This window comes from Phoenix dactylifera, chromosome 12, assembly GCF_051530095.1.
Source record: "Phoenix dactylifera cultivar Ajwa chromosome 12, Ajwa_hap1_PhDact_Kaust_v1.1, whole genome shotgun sequence".
Classification (NCBI taxonomy): domain Eukaryota; kingdom Viridiplantae; phylum Streptophyta; class Magnoliopsida; order Arecales; family Arecaceae; genus Phoenix; species Phoenix dactylifera.
The window spans coordinates 27,192,206-27,207,700 of record NC_143201.1 but is presented as its reverse complement, the minus strand read 5'-3'; the positions used below and the strand labels follow the sequence as shown (position 1 = coordinate 27,207,700).

General features: G+C 37.7%; 1 protein-coding gene across 2 annotated transcripts; it reads right to left on the bottom strand.

The window, feature by feature from the left end:
• Nucleotides 1-1,772: 1,772 nt before the first annotated feature.
• On the bottom strand, nt 1,773-13,718 carry LOC103712382 (Ribosomal protein L1p/L10e family). 2 transcript variants are annotated; one of them, XM_008799253.6, is made up of 10 exons: nt 12,997-13,717; nt 11,080-11,157; nt 8,925-8,966; nt 8,725-8,830; nt 8,121-8,185; nt 7,980-8,024; nt 7,794-7,901; nt 3,843-3,930; nt 3,482-3,528; nt 1,773-2,328 (listed from the first exon to the last, which is right to left on the bottom strand). In XM_008799253.6, exons 1-10 carry the CDS (start codon nt 13,606-13,608, stop codon nt 2,254-2,256), a joined length of 1,266 nt encoding a protein of 421 aa, XP_008797475.3. In that variant the 5' UTR covers nt 13,609-13,717; the 3' UTR covers nt 1,773-2,253. The 2 variants fall into 2 exon arrangements, with proteins under 2 accessions (XP_008797475.3, XP_088565584.2); XM_088709458.2 differs by lacking the exons at nt 1,773-2,328; nt 3,482-3,528; nt 3,843-3,930 and adding an exon at nt 6,978-7,151 and having other exon boundaries at nt 12,997-13,718.
• Between the last annotated feature and the right edge of the window lie 1,777 nt (nt 13,719-15,495).

The following is a 15,495-nucleotide window of genomic DNA, read 5'->3' as shown; positions in this document are numbered from 1 at the left end:
AAGCTGGGATTTAGACAGACTTTTAAATGATATGGGCTAGGTGAGTCCTGCAAGAATATTAAAACAGACTCCAAGTTTCCTAACCATGTCCGAATCAGCTTGGAACCCGTGGGAACGACGGAAGGGGGCTCTGAAGTTTCAACTAAGAGCTGGGTCGTGCAGCAGCATTGCAATTTGCAAGTAGCAGTGTGATTCAGTGATTGTGCCCACAATGATTGGACGGTAACTTTTTGACGTGAAAAAGCTTTTCAGGAGATAATATAAAGTTCACGGGAGACAAACGGCCCAGCTCCCAGCATTGCACTCGGACCGGGTGCGCGTTCAAGGCGCAAGAGCTCGCAAACGGCCCCCGTCCTTTCTTCATTGTCCCCTTTCTTTCTCAGAGATTTTTAACAAAAATCGGGATAAGTGGACGTAGCAAGTTATTTCCTGAGAGGGTGATAATTTTAATTCTTACGAGGTTGATGTAATTTAGCATGTTTGACTTGTTTTAATAAAAAGAAAAGTGGTAAGTGATTTCTCACTTTTTCTAAATCTATCAGTAGTTATTAAATTATTATATTCATGATTTTTAAGTGGTATTATTCATGATGCATGAATTTGATGGATAGTATATTATAAAATATTTTATTTTAGAATATTAAGACAATATATAATCTTACTATGAATATGATTGATTTTGACACCGCATGATTTTAGAACTAAAATATGATCTAGAACCACTGAATTTCGACTTGGTTATACTGAGGATCCCGCCAATGGCGGCTAATACGTTGGCACATAAATTGTTCTAAAAATTATGTCTAATACGAAGAGCAACATACCGCAAGCAGATACGCGATTCTGAAGGACTTTATTGCAAGATGATGCGCAACTCACTACATGAAAATTAGCCGGTGGTATGGCCCTGCTACAAGAAAGATATGGTCATAACTCAGAAGTGATAAGATGAATTAAATATTTTAAAAAAATTGAATCCATAAATTTAAATTTAATATTTTAAGAAAGATTTAATTCATATATTAGTACTACATATATGTTTATTTTCTATAAATTATTATCTATTTAATTGCATGATTTGTTTAGCTAAAGTGATTACCTATTTTATGCATATATGCTTATCATCATGGCTGGTGTAATTATTGCCTTGCAAGCTAATGCTATTGCTAAGTACTCTCGTAAATATATCTGCAGCTGGCGGAAGATTTTTTTGTCTTTTTTTGAGCTAGAAAATCCAAGGAGTAATATGACTTCTCATCTGGATTGCACCTCAAAGTACATCAAGCAAGAAAAGAAACAAGGAAGACCAAGGACATCTCCCCATCGAACACCCCAAATCACCGTAAAAGCTATAAAAATTTGCGAAGCCATACAGTTATGCTAATATAACTGACAGGTATAAATAAGTCATCCACAACCGTCCACAATAGAGCAAACTCTATACAAACTTGCTTAGCGCAAAGATATGGATACCCCATCTATGTTTCATTAATGTTCATCGCGCATTACCAAACAAAATTTCTGATATTGCTTCGTATCCCGCTCTTAACAGGTAGCAACCTGATTGCTAGGATTCCCCATGCAAGTCCTGAAGTTCTTAAACATATCATTGCAGATTCAGATTTTAAAGAGAGAGATGAGCAATACTGCAAACAGAATTGCACAAGGATTACTATAGAAAATTATTCAGCGACAATGGACTTCCCTCTAAAGGCCCTCTAAATAATTTTTCCAGACGGTATCATTTATCAACTGAAAAAAGAAGAAGAAAAGAAGCTAAAATACTAGACTTTATGAAACACGATCCAGAAGGGTTGGCACGACTGTTACTTCACAGCAACAACATTACAGCAAATCTTTTATTTGAAAGGAAATCACTGGCAAAAGAAAGAGAAATAAGCAGACGTAGGCATTAACATACACAATTTTTTTTAAAAAAAAGAATGGGCGCCTCACAATTTAAGAACTAGCCCTAAGCACCTCGCATCTGATAACGCAGCTGGTTGTGATGGCAACAATTCCTGTTGCAGCATCCACAGTTGCCATCAAGGAGAAAATAGCCAAATCCGCAACCAAAACATCATTTAGAGGAGCAAAAATGGCAGGACCTAGACCTCAGAAGTTCAGGTTGCTACAAAACTACAATCTTTGGGTATACGATTGTTGGTAGCTGTAAAATTAGGCAGCGCATGCATAATTGCATCTGACTCCACTTGCCAGCTCTACTGAAAATGCGAATGAAAAAAATGATCACTACTTGACTTGTAACTTATAATGATCTGCAGCCGCAGATAATGACGGTATTGAAACAGGAAATCCAGGTCCCATCTGCACGAAGACGGAAGAATTTTAGTAGATTGGTCGATGACAAACAACCATAAGGTATGCAGATAAGTTTAATGAACAGAGGAAACAATTATTTGAGTTATCAGAACATAGAAAACAATATGAAACAGGTCCTCGATCATCGCAAGTGGTACATATTTGACATAAGTTTTATAAGAGTTACATGCTATATTCAGCTACAGCAAATGTAGCCTTCTTTTCCCTTTCAAACAGAATAACTCCTGGGGTCTTCCTCCCTCCCTCTTGTATGCGTGAATTTTTATATTTCATTTTAGCCCAACGAGAATTTTGCTTTTTAACTCCATAATTGAGGGTAGTAAATTCAATCAATAATAACAGATACCAGAAGGTACTGAGTAAGGTAAATTACATCTTGCATAAGTTGGCAGTGCGAATTATTCCATTCCAGATCTAGAATTCTTTTGCTTCATGAACAAGCGTTCCAAACTAGGACCAGACTGACCAGTCAAAGAAGATGCCTGCTTATTTAAGTAAATTGGGCAAAAGCTATAATCATACCTATAGGACAACCATCAACATAAACTGGATTTAAAAAAAGAAAAAAAATCACAGTCAGCAGTATGAGCAATTCGTATATCTAAATAGGATGAAAGCGGGCACATTGTTTATGCTACCAGCAATTTTTTGCCATGTCAACCAGTGCTGCCTCCAGGAGGGTGACTGCTACACATGCGTACCAGTGATTGATATGTGCAGAAAGTGGATGGTAGGTTCCACATGTTCTCACATCACGTTTTATGAGTATGGCAATTACTTGAGCAATATAAATCAAGACCATACACAACTGACCATAATCTGCCTGTCTTAATATCATAAAACCTGACAAACTTCAGAGCATTTGGATGATCATAAATTAAAGCAAACCACCAGTGCTATTACGGAAGGCTGTCCAATTTGAAACAACTCAATTTGTAGGGGTGAAACTGCTCAAGCTTTTAAGTTTTGTCACTCTTAACACTAGAAATCTAAATTTGGAGGGCCCACAATGTATTTTTCACTGGTCTCAGATCTAGCCATTTAAACTGTATAGTTGATTTTCCATGACCTTCTGTATCAACATGTAAAGTTTAGGTGTATACTCTTGGTACCTAGAAAAGGAAAGAGTTTTACTCACCGTGCTACTCAATGTGAAATTCTTCACATATCCAGCATATTTGGAAGCTGCAACACCAAAAACACAATTCATTAACATATACACTTGAAAAATGCTTAATAAAGCACTTTATGGCGAAGAAAAAGCATGAAAAGCCTAAAAGTCGTTCTAGCTTTCATATGGTGATAGCAAAATGAACATTTTTCATCTATTATGATAATCATGGTGATCCTGTTTAACATCTGGAGCAATGCTCTTTGCTCTGAACTTTATGAACCACACTATACTGAAGCTTCTGCATGTTCCTAAGATACACATCAGATAGCATTCCATAACAATATAAAAATGCATAAAATACAAATGAAATCATGAAGCTACTTACTTCTTTTCAGTCCCACAGGCTTTGCAAGCAAAAGAGCATGTACAAAAGCTCCAATATTTTCACGGAGGGCCTCCTCAGAAAAGTTCACCTGTAAATGACCGCATCAAGGAACAGTATTTTAGTTTCATCTGATGATTCTGATTTATAACCGCTCATATGCTTACATACACAACTATCGAAAGCCTTCAGCTCCAAATTTTGAGAGCACAAATAATTATTATAGATTGCATGTCATGATGGAAGCAAGCCGGCTCCTCAAGTACTGCAAAGGTGTATGCTCATTTTATTTATTTACTTCTAAACAACTTCAGAGATGCAATGGTACGGTTGCACATGAAACAACTCCTCAAGTACTGCCATGGTGTATGCTTATTTTATTTATTTACTTCTAAACAACTTCAGAGATGCAATGGCAAGGTCGCACATGAAACTTAGCACAATGATAAGGTTGTTCTATCATGACCTGGGTGACATTGGTTCAAGACACAGAAACCACCTATCTGGAAGCAGGGGTAAGACTGCATACATCTAACCCTTGGAAGCCTTGTGCATTGGGCCATCCTTTTTTTCTTTTAAACAACCCCAGTGATGTAGACCTGATTCTGGATCAGGTATACACTGGAAACTAGATCTGATTTTGATTGAATTTTACAAGACCCAGAGTTCAAGAGCTAAGAATTTTTTTTGACGGGGTGAATCTACAGCCTAATGGTTGACAAGCGAGCTCAATCCTTCAAAAAGGAAGAGAAAACATTGTAATAAAAAGAAATTCATAGCCTCAATTATCCAGAATTGTCCAAAAATTTGGGTTCAACTTGAGTCCTTTTACTATCTATTCCTACTATGCACTACCTCCAGCATTACTGCAAGTGTTTCCAAATCCATTTTCACAGCATCCATACATGTGACTACAGGTCTTCCACCTCTTTTTTAATCCTCCAATGAAAGTCTAAGGACTCTACCGAAGTCCCGTCAAATCTTCATAGTACATGCATGTTGTAGATTAGTTCCTGTCATAATCAGTTGGTAAAACTCCTATGCCTCTAATGTGCCACTTTCATGTTCTATGATTTTTATCCTTTACTGCATTTTCATATCAGCCTTCCATCTCTGCAAATGTCTTCAATTGCATATATCTCAGCATTCTTTATGGCTGAGCATTCAAAATTGTTTGACCTGGCAGGTGTTATAGTTGGTTGTTTCATTAAGTTTTTCCTTCGTCCATCAAGGCATGCATTGGCCACATCTGACACATCAAAAGCACTTTTCTAGTTCAACAAAATCTACCCCTACTAGACATGTCTTCACCTACCTCTATTTTTGTTCTCTTTATATGTAAGCCCTTAAACAGATATCATATTCCAGCAATAAGAGAAATCATAGCAGCCTCTCCCCTTCTAATGTCTAGAGGCATGATCCTATATTTTCACATTTGTACATGGACCAGTATTCCTCCCTTTGTTTTCTCAAGTGAGAATCACAAGGCTAATTGCGAAATGAAATCTACCACATTAAAAAAAAAAGGAAGAAAATCATCACAACTTATAGTGGTCAGCCAGTTAAAGTGGTACTCACATGACATATCAGCAACCATATATTGAATTAAGATAAAAGGATCTAAATATTGAATAACAAATACTTCAATCAGAATAAAAGAAATGGATTATTATAGCCTGATGGAATTTGCTAGGGAAATCATTGTAGGGTTAGGTGTAAAGAACTAAGCAAGGTGGGGAGCAGGGGAGCAAGTGTTAAGGGGATTATTTGATTATAATTTTTATTGTTGAAGTAGTAAATCAAAATAATTTAAACTATATATTAACGTAATCTTACAAGGTTGTAAAGTTAATATTTTTGAGAGATAAAGATATAAAATTAAGAAAGAATAAAAATATGAAATCCAATTTACTTTTTTAGAAGTAAATCCAATTTATTAATATATAAATGACAATAAATAATATTTGTTTATATATGAAGGTAAAATATGTATTTTGTTTGATTTTCGAATCAGAGCTTCACTAAAAATGGAATTAGACCTTAGAGGGATTGAGATACAATAAGAAATGGAAGATAGAGCCAAGCGACTATAAGTTTTGTTCAGTGAAACTCAGTTTATTCTTTTATTGTTGAACTAGGAATTTTGATAGACATATGAAATTCCAAACAAAGTGGGGAGATAAGGCCCACATAGTGGGAAACAGACCTGAGTGGGAAGGTGGGAGGGCCAACTTTGAAATGATCTGTTTTGAGGGCGTCAATAGTGTTTGAGATTATCCGTTTGGAGGCCCGCCGGTTATCTAGCAAGTGGATTTTCTATTTTCGGTGGGGGGCAAGAAAATATAGAATATGTTTACACTATTTATAACAGAACATCTTAACTTCAAAATATTAATATATAATTGAGAACAAGGTTTTAAATTCCGTAAAACAGAGGCACCCGGTTTCTCCATGGAACGGGACATCTTATTGTCCCGCCCTATCCCAGCAGCATTTTCGGTTATGCATTCTGGTAGATATCCCCAATCTCTCTCCTTTTCTTTTTTTCTTTCTTTCTTTTTTCTTCTTTCTTTCCTTTCCTTTTCTTCTACCTTTCTTTCTTTCCTTCCTTTTCTTTCTTATTCTTATCCATTCCTTTATTTCTTTTTTTCTTTTTCTTTTTCTTTCTCTTTCCTTTCTTCCTTCTCTCATTCCTTTTTTTTTCCTTCTCCCTTCCTTTCTTTCTTTCCTCTTTCTTCTTCTTTCCTCTTACTTTTTCCTTTTTCTTAATCTTTCCTTCCCTTCTTTCTTTCCTCTTTCTTCTTCTCTCCTCGCATGGATAGGTTTTAGAGTCCTGACCCCATCCAGGTCCCATTTTCTCATAGGAATGGGACGAGATGGCCGAGACATCCCCCGTCTTGCTAGGACTTAAAATCTTGATTGAGAAGCCCTTAAATTTTATATTATCTTCATTTCATACCTATAAGATGACTAATGCTTTTTTATTTATTTTCTTAGTTCTAACTTTATCCTCTAGTTTGCTTTTATTCTGGACCATCCAAAACCTTATTGCACAAGTTAGGTTAGAACATGCTTCAAACCAAAATTTTTAACCTTGCATCCAACACATAGAACAAGTATAAACTTCATTAATATCACAAGGGACTACAATGGCCCAGCCATTGAACCAGTTTACTCAATTTTGTAGAGAATCCTCCCATTCTATGGTCTGCGTCCTTGAAAATGCCTATATCTCCTGCACAGAGAATTTTAATGACCCTGCAGACTCCCCACAAACATAAAAATCCTGAGTGACCATTGCATGATGCCCATCTGCGAGAATTTTATCAATCAGTACAAATCTGAACTTCTCATTGCTTTACCACCCTCATGTTCTTGAATCGAGGGTGTAGATCACTACGACATCATACTTAAACAATAAGACACTCGGCCCACTATCTTCGAAATCCTTTTCAAGGATAAAACTGTGACTTGCTACTCACAATCCTCTCTAGCTCCTGCTACTTCTCGTCATCTGTAACAATAGCACTCCAGACTCCATATACCATATTAGACATGTCCAAGGCATGTTACCAGACATTACTGACTAGATCTTCAAGGTGTAGATGTTTGTAAGTCCAACATTTGAGCAATGTATGGTTCTAATATGAATAAAATCACAAATTTTATTCTTTTTCTTATATGTACAGAAAAATAGATTGCAACAGCAAATATTCATATCCAGTAACTAAGTTTATTTGTCATGCATCAGGTTTCATAAAACAGACATGCTTGGTAGACGAGATTCCTGATACCCATGCATGCCTGTGCAATACAGAAATTCTACTGCATGATATATATAGACTAACGGAATTTGTATACACATGTAAGTTTCTAAATTTAGTCTATAGTATGGTAAGCCTGCTATCTTAATCTTACTCTCATACACAGGAAATAAGTACACGAGTAGCATACCTTCCCAAGGCCTGCATGCACAATAGCAGTTTTATCAATTTTAAAATCAATCCGACCGCATTTTGCCGCATTTACCGCACCAGAAACATCACTTGTCACAGATCCTAGCTGTATAAAAAAGACAAGTTGAGCAGCACTGTCAACATATCTACCATGGCTTAGATGGAAATAACTGAAGAAACTCACTTTAGGATTCGGCATCAAACCACGTGGACCGAGGATCCTGGCAATCTAATAAAGGAAGATTTGTAAGTCCATGAATAACTGAGATATCTCAGTAATCGAAATATGCAGTAGAGTTTTTCATAGAACTTTCATGATATGAACCTTGGAAAGACGGGGCATAAACATAGGAGTTGCGATACACTTGTCAAAGTTAAGTTTGCCCCCTCCTGCAGGGTTTACGTTCAGAAGCATAAGATGAATAAATTATTTGAAGTATTGCAGAAATCAAATTGCTGAGATGACACTTCATCTGGTGACAAGCAGATAAAAATCCAAACACTATTTCATAGCCATACGTGACCAAGCTACTGCAGTTGTGCACAAACCAAACATGCACAAAATTCTGCATGGTTACCAATAAAACATTATCTTGATTATGCAAGTTTATTAACATAAGTCACAGGATGTGCAGGCTTTAGAACGGATAATATGTTTAAGCACTACTACACATCAAACAGATAATATTAAAACAGAATAAAGAGAGCTCACAGATTGAATAGTCAAAAAGACATTCTGGAAAATTCATAAACAGAGAAATAATGGTTACTGCAGAAAAACCAAAAAAATTCTAACAATGCATATCTCCAGATAGTTGGCATGTCAGAACCATGCACAAAGGGCTTGCTTTCTGTCAAAGATCAAGCCCTTTATGACTCTCTTAAAAGACTTCAAAGCTAGCACATTAAGAATTATGCAAATATAATACCATTTTTAATTTCCTCAATAAGTTCATCGCCGCCAATTACGTCAGCTCCTGCAGCTCTGGCTTCATCTGCTGCAGGCCCTTCAGCAAACACTGCTACTCTAACAGTCTGAAAAAAAAAGAGATGATCAACTATCAGTACTAAATAAAACAAATTTACTTTATGTAAACTGAATGGCTTATTATTTGCCACTGAAAGGTACCTTTCCAGTGCCATGAGGCAGTGTCAAAGCACCACGCACCATCTGCAACACCATATCAATATTGTGAAAAGCAGCACAGTGAAGAAGCAAACTAGTTATGACAGCTATATATTGATATGACATAGCAACTTAAATATGAATCAACTGATCCGAGGTTAGAAGTGGTTAGTTTGTTAGTTGACAAAGTAAACAATCAATCAATATAGACACTCAATTTTCTTGGGAGGTTCCTTCCATGATTCAAGACTTTTATTAAGGCTAATTGGAAGATTTACATAGCCTATTTACCAGACTACCAGAAAGGCCAACATTTTTGGATGCTTGTCCATTGGATGATCAATGACACAACAAAAGTTACTTAAAATTAGATTTCATTGGCCACGAATATCATAATTCAGCAGATGACGTTCACTTCTGTGTTCTTAGCCCATGAAATGTCAACTTCCTTGTTACCTTGACAGCAACATTACTTGGCAATTCATGACACAACATGGCACATCAACATGTACAAAGCTACCATACAACTTACTTACTAGATAGCTATATATCATGGCTCAACAAATCAAATATCATTATGAACACAGCATTGAAATGTAAAGTAATTAAATACTCGAACTTACGGGGGAAATATCTTGCAAAAGAAAATAAAAAGTAAAAAATTGATGTGTAGAAGACTAACCATGCATTTCATAAAGAAATGTGAACTTGAGGTCATTTTTGTGATGTTTGCTATTCAGTCTCTTATGAGTAAATAACAATATAGAAGCTATTGTAGATACTCTTCCATTCGATGTCTACTAACATGTGTATTCATAAAATAAATGCCAGATAAAGCTTTTCACCTGACCATTCGTGCTTGTAAAAAACATTTTTTTCACATTATAAATAGTCTATTCAACAAATGCCATAATAATCCAATGTGTGTCAAGTATTTAATATAATCTGCTGACAACTAAAGATGACATATTTTTTTTCCTTTCAATGGTTGTTTCTGTTAAAATAAGCAAACTTGCTGCATTTTACAAAACAAAGATTGCTCTTACTCTTTCCAAGAGTGGTCAACTAACAAATATCATACATCTAGCCAATTAGGTTATTTGGAATTATGTTACAAATTAGTTTTAGTAAAACTCTATATTTGTGGATATTCTATTTTAGTTACAATATATGCTTGCACCACAAAGACATAAACATCAAAACTAATAATAACAAATTCACATGCATACATGTACATCAGTTTTGAACGGATTATACTAATGCTAAGGTTTTGAGCTTAGCAGGCCAAACACTATACTAGAGAATTTGCATCTATGCTAAAAATCCATGTAGTATGGCATCACTCTTCCATTACATAAACTAAGTCTTCCTCAGAATTTGCTTAAAAAGAAAATTTCCCATAATCATCACTCTTTGATGGACTTTTTCTGATTTTAGACAAGGCATCTCTTTAGCTTCAGGCTTTTTGACATTTGTATCTTTCAGCCCTTTCAGTTTGACATCCATATTTTCTCATGCCCCAGGGTATTATCAACTAATTTTTTGTTTATTGATTTAGAAAATACTGCCTGGAAATGGTCCCAGGGTAGTATGGATAACAAGCATGAAAGTACAGGAATTAAAAAATTCTCTACAGTATAAATGAGTTTATCTTTACCTTGAATCCTTCAGTGATGAGACACATGGATACAATCTTCATATGGATTCAAACTGAAAATAATGCAACATCACATATTATACTTGATTATTGTATTGAACTATTAAACAGTTTTCTCATATAAACTGCAACGGCATTTCCTCCAGTAAAATGAAGCAAAGGCAATTCCTAGCCTTGTGTTGTTCAATATCTATCAATATTTTATAAGGTAGTAGTTTTAATGTTTACCCAACTCTCAAGCTGTTTGCCAATTTTCATACTTTAGCTCCATGGCTGAGACGATCATAACACCAGCTAAAAATTTACTTTCTTGCAACAGATTTTATGACAATATTACTTATTAAAGCATAAGTCCTGAACCATGAAAAAAAAGTAGGAATATTTTGTATACTACAAAACACAATGGTCTCATATCACAAGCACAGCAAATTGGGCTTAATGCATTATTAAACAATTTAAGCATGATAAGAAGTCAAAAATAAGTAGTTTAGTAGACTAGACCTGGTCACCTCGACGTGGATCAACACCCAAATTAACATGAGCTTCAACCGTTTCAACAAATTTGCGCTTTGCATTGGCCTGAAAAATGACTAGAAGTCACAGAGAACAATGAGAACTGCATTTATACAACAACAACAAAAAAAAGACTGATAAGATTAAAGCTTAAAAAGATAAAAATAGTCAAGAAATCTTTTGAGGACCTGTTTGGGAAAATCCTGCCGGATCTTCCGGGATCTGGCAGGATGCATTGGAAAAGTGGGAGGGAAGGAAGAGCATAAGAAGGGAAGGGAGAGCATGGGGAGGCATGTTGATGTGGGCTGGCCAGAAATGATTGTCCGATTCATGTATCCAATGGGATTTGTCCGGCATTTCCTGCTGGATTTCCCAAACAAGTCCTAAATGTATGAACAAACTCCTCATATTTTTTCCCATAGTTCCTCTTGATATTTTGTGGTTGAATAACATAGACAAATAATGGCAATGACCAAATGAGTATAGCAACTATTAGATCAGACTAATGTTCTCACTTAATCCTTTTCTACAAATAATCCATGACTCAATTTTGTCCATTTAAGAAACAAAACATGCAATTAGTGTCAGAATGTACCCTGTAACCCATGCACAATGAGATACACATCCCTTCATGCTAAAAAATCAATGTTCTAGCCATCACAAATTCAATGTCTACTGTTCAGTCAGCAAAATCTTTGAATTATTGAAAAACACAAAATAAATAACCAACCACAAACATTATAATGACAATCGAAAAAAGAATGAACTTGCAAGCCATCCTCAAAGTGGGATGACAAAGTCTAATTTCATTTTAAACTCAAATTACCTATCAATCAGAATTAAAACTCAAGTATCTACAATAATCATTGTTATTAAACATGCTTTATTTATTTTTTCCTTTTCTTTATTCCTTTCTTTTTTTTTTCCTTTCTTTTTGCTTGTGTAGCTTCTCCTCTGGGCTTTACGTTGAACAGTGGGCAAAGAAAATGTCAGAAAGCATGCTGTCAGAAGTTAAGCATAAGAACTAGCAATAGAGTCGAAGACCCTAAATTCAAAAAGAATGGAGAGCACACATAGCTTTCCTATTCAGGGGCTATACATTGGTTAGCATAATAAAAGGAGTCAAACTCCAAACAGACTTTCCATTCAGGTCATGAAGAAGGCATTGTTTATATCCAAAGAATTACACAAATGGAGATTCTTTTAACAGATCAGTTCAGTCCTCAATTATAGATGATTTGCCCTGTGCATGCAATAACTCTTTAAAGAACTATCTAAAGGATTCCGAAAAAGCTACAGATCATATCATCTTTTTTTTTTCCTGACGTAAGCGGAGGCTAAGCCACCCAATTTATTGGAATCCAAAAAAAAAAAAAAAAGCTAACGATCACATTATCATGATAAATTTTTAGCCTCTATAGCTGATAATAAGAGAGCAGCGATGTCTAGACTATGTGTTGAGGACTATGGGCACTAATTTAGTCATGTGAACTGTCCAAGTAAATCAACAAGCAATGCTCAAAAACATGTACTGCTCGAACAAGCTACAATTGCTTGCATTCTTTGTTTCATAGAAACTAGTTGAATATTTTACTGTTTGTTGCTTGTGATTAAAGGTGGCATTTTTACTGCAAGCCGGGAAGATGGACATGTCAAGATCAAGAATCGTATCAGAGAAAGAACAACGAACATTGTTTCGCTTTTTCTTTAATGCAATCGTGTTTCGTGCTATAACTACGTTCAAACAAAACAATCAAACGAGAGTATGCCGTACTGCAAGAAGTTACCGAACAATTCTTCGGATCTTTGCAGCTTAAAGCTTGTGGATAGAAGAAATTGAAGCCGCAAGAACGTCATAACCTAACCAAAATACAAAGGAAAAAATAAATAAAATCATATACTGACCTTGACTCCCCGAATGGCCTCCACCAGATCCATAGGAACCTTCTGTGGCCTCTTCTCAAGCTTGATGAGCGTCGGGAAGGGAATCTTCTCCTCTTCTTGAATAGCAAAAAAGCTCCTCCCACGGGCATCCGATTCGATCCTCCTCGCCTCTCTTCGCAGCTGCTCATCTTTCCCATTCTTGTCCTCCTCCGCTCCCTCTTCCGCCGGAGCTGTTGTCCTGTCTTCAGGGAGAGGCGCCACTCGGGACGGATAGGAAACTGAAGATATCACCGGAATATCCTTCACGAACCGGGCGTCTTCTCGAGTCCAGGGCCGGGATCCCGCATTAGCCTGGGGTTCCGGGCCAGATTCTTGAGGCTGGAAGTCGGCCCGAAGATCCTCGCGCTGCCTTCTCTGCGGCGGGCGCGGAGGGGTCTTGGGTTCCTCCTCCTCGGGAGCGGAGGGATCATGTGGTTTGATGGGGTAAGAAACCGGCTTGATGGGAGACGACGAGGAGAGAGACCTCAAGAACCCTAGAAATGGGGAGGGAGAGGAGAAGGGGATACGCGGGACGTGCGAAGGTCGGAGGCAATGGCGGCGAGCGTGGGATATGAGGGTATCCAGGCGGGCCATCGGAACCGTGGGTGACGGCGAAAACGGGCGGCGTCTGGCTTTTAGGAGTGCGCGAACGGCGAGGGTTTTAGGGAGAGATCGGACCGACCGAGCGGGCCTGATGGCTGGGCTGGATGGGCCGTTAGTACGAATATGTTCTATATACACCCCCCCTATTGCTCAGGACACCCCCCAAAAATTAAAAAAAAATTAAATACTCTCTACACCCCCCCATTTGCTAAGGACACCCCTAAAAAATTAAAAATTCCTAAATTACCCCCCACCCTCCCCACCCCCTCACCTAAATTGCTCTCTACACCCCCCAAACCCCCCCCACCCCGCTCTTCCCCTCCAAAACACCCGCCGGCTTCTCCCTTCCGCCCAAAAAACCTCGCCTCAAGCACCTCGCCGGCGGCCAAACCCCCTCCGTCTCCCTTTGAACTGTTCCGCCCAAAGCACCTCGCCAACGCCCAAAACCCCCCCGTTCCCCCTTCTCCCTCTCGTCGCCGGCATTCTGTTCGGCTGCACAGAGCCGGACAGAACCCTTCTGTTCGGCTGCACAGTGCCGGACAGAAGCCTTCTGTTCGGCACTGTGCAGCCGAACAGAAGAGTTCGGTTGAGGGTTGCCAAACAGAAGGCTTCTGTTCGGCACTGTTCAGCCGAACAGAAGCCTTTTGTTCGGCGATCCAGTGCCGAACGGAGCACGAACCGTGAAAAAAAAAAAATTTCGAAACAAGGTGGAACACGTACCTTTGCGGCCGATTCTTCGTCCCAAATCACTAGTTGCTTGTCCATGCTTCGAATGGGGCTTAAATCTCCTTCAAAGATCGCCTAAACGATGTAAATGGATCGAGGGGTTTAAGGGGGGTTTGAGGGGTGTTTTTTTTTTCCCTTTTCAAAACGAAACGGAGGAGAAGGAAGGGGGGTGTACTGAGAAAATTTCAAGGGCAATATGGTAATTATACTAAAGGTTAGTTTGGGTATTTTTTTTTTGGTTTTTGGGGGGTGTCCTTAGCAATAGGGGGGGTGTATATAGAACCACCCGGGATATGGAACGTTAGAATATACGCAATCTTTGAAACGTTCCCTGTGACTCCAAAAATTTACAATCAAGTCCTACGATTTACTTGATTGATCAATATGTCACTGTTAGCCCGATCTTAAGATTGCATCATGGGCTCGTTTGGTTCGCGGGAAGCATTTTTCTTCCTAGGAATATGCTTCCTGGGAAACAAATTCCTAGGAAGAGGATGCCTAGGAAAGTACTTTTGGCATGTTTGGTTGACCATGGGAAAGTGACAAATTTCCAAGGTGCTTATGTTTGGTTGGCCATCCACTTTTCTAGGAAAGTTATATATAATTCCTATTATGCCCTTAATAAAAATTAGTTTTTTAATGCCTCTTTAATGTTTCTTTAATGCTGAAGGGACGTTTTGGGAAAAAGTAAAAATGGAGTGATTCCCGCCTCATGGGAAAGTAACTTTCCCATGTTTCTCATGGGAAAGACTTTCCCATGAAATATGGGAATCACATTCCCATGGGAATACAACTTTCCCTTCTCTCTCCTTTGAAAACTCCAACCAAACAAGAGGCATCTCATTACTTTCCCGTTGACCACACTTTCCCCCCTTCTTTTCCCGCGAACCAAACGAGCCCCATATGACCATCACAGAGCTAATTCACTCCTTGCTGTCTTGTCAATAGGTAATCAAGTACAAAATTATGAGTCTACAACCATGCAAAATATAAAACTCTATTTATCGTGTAAGTAATATTTTCAAATTATAGGATTTATTTTCTAAAAGATACTATGCATCTAATTCGTAATAAGTTCGTTAAACTTCACATGATCACTAAACAAGAGATTAGAAAAATATAGGGAAAAATACAAGATTATTTTCTTGCACT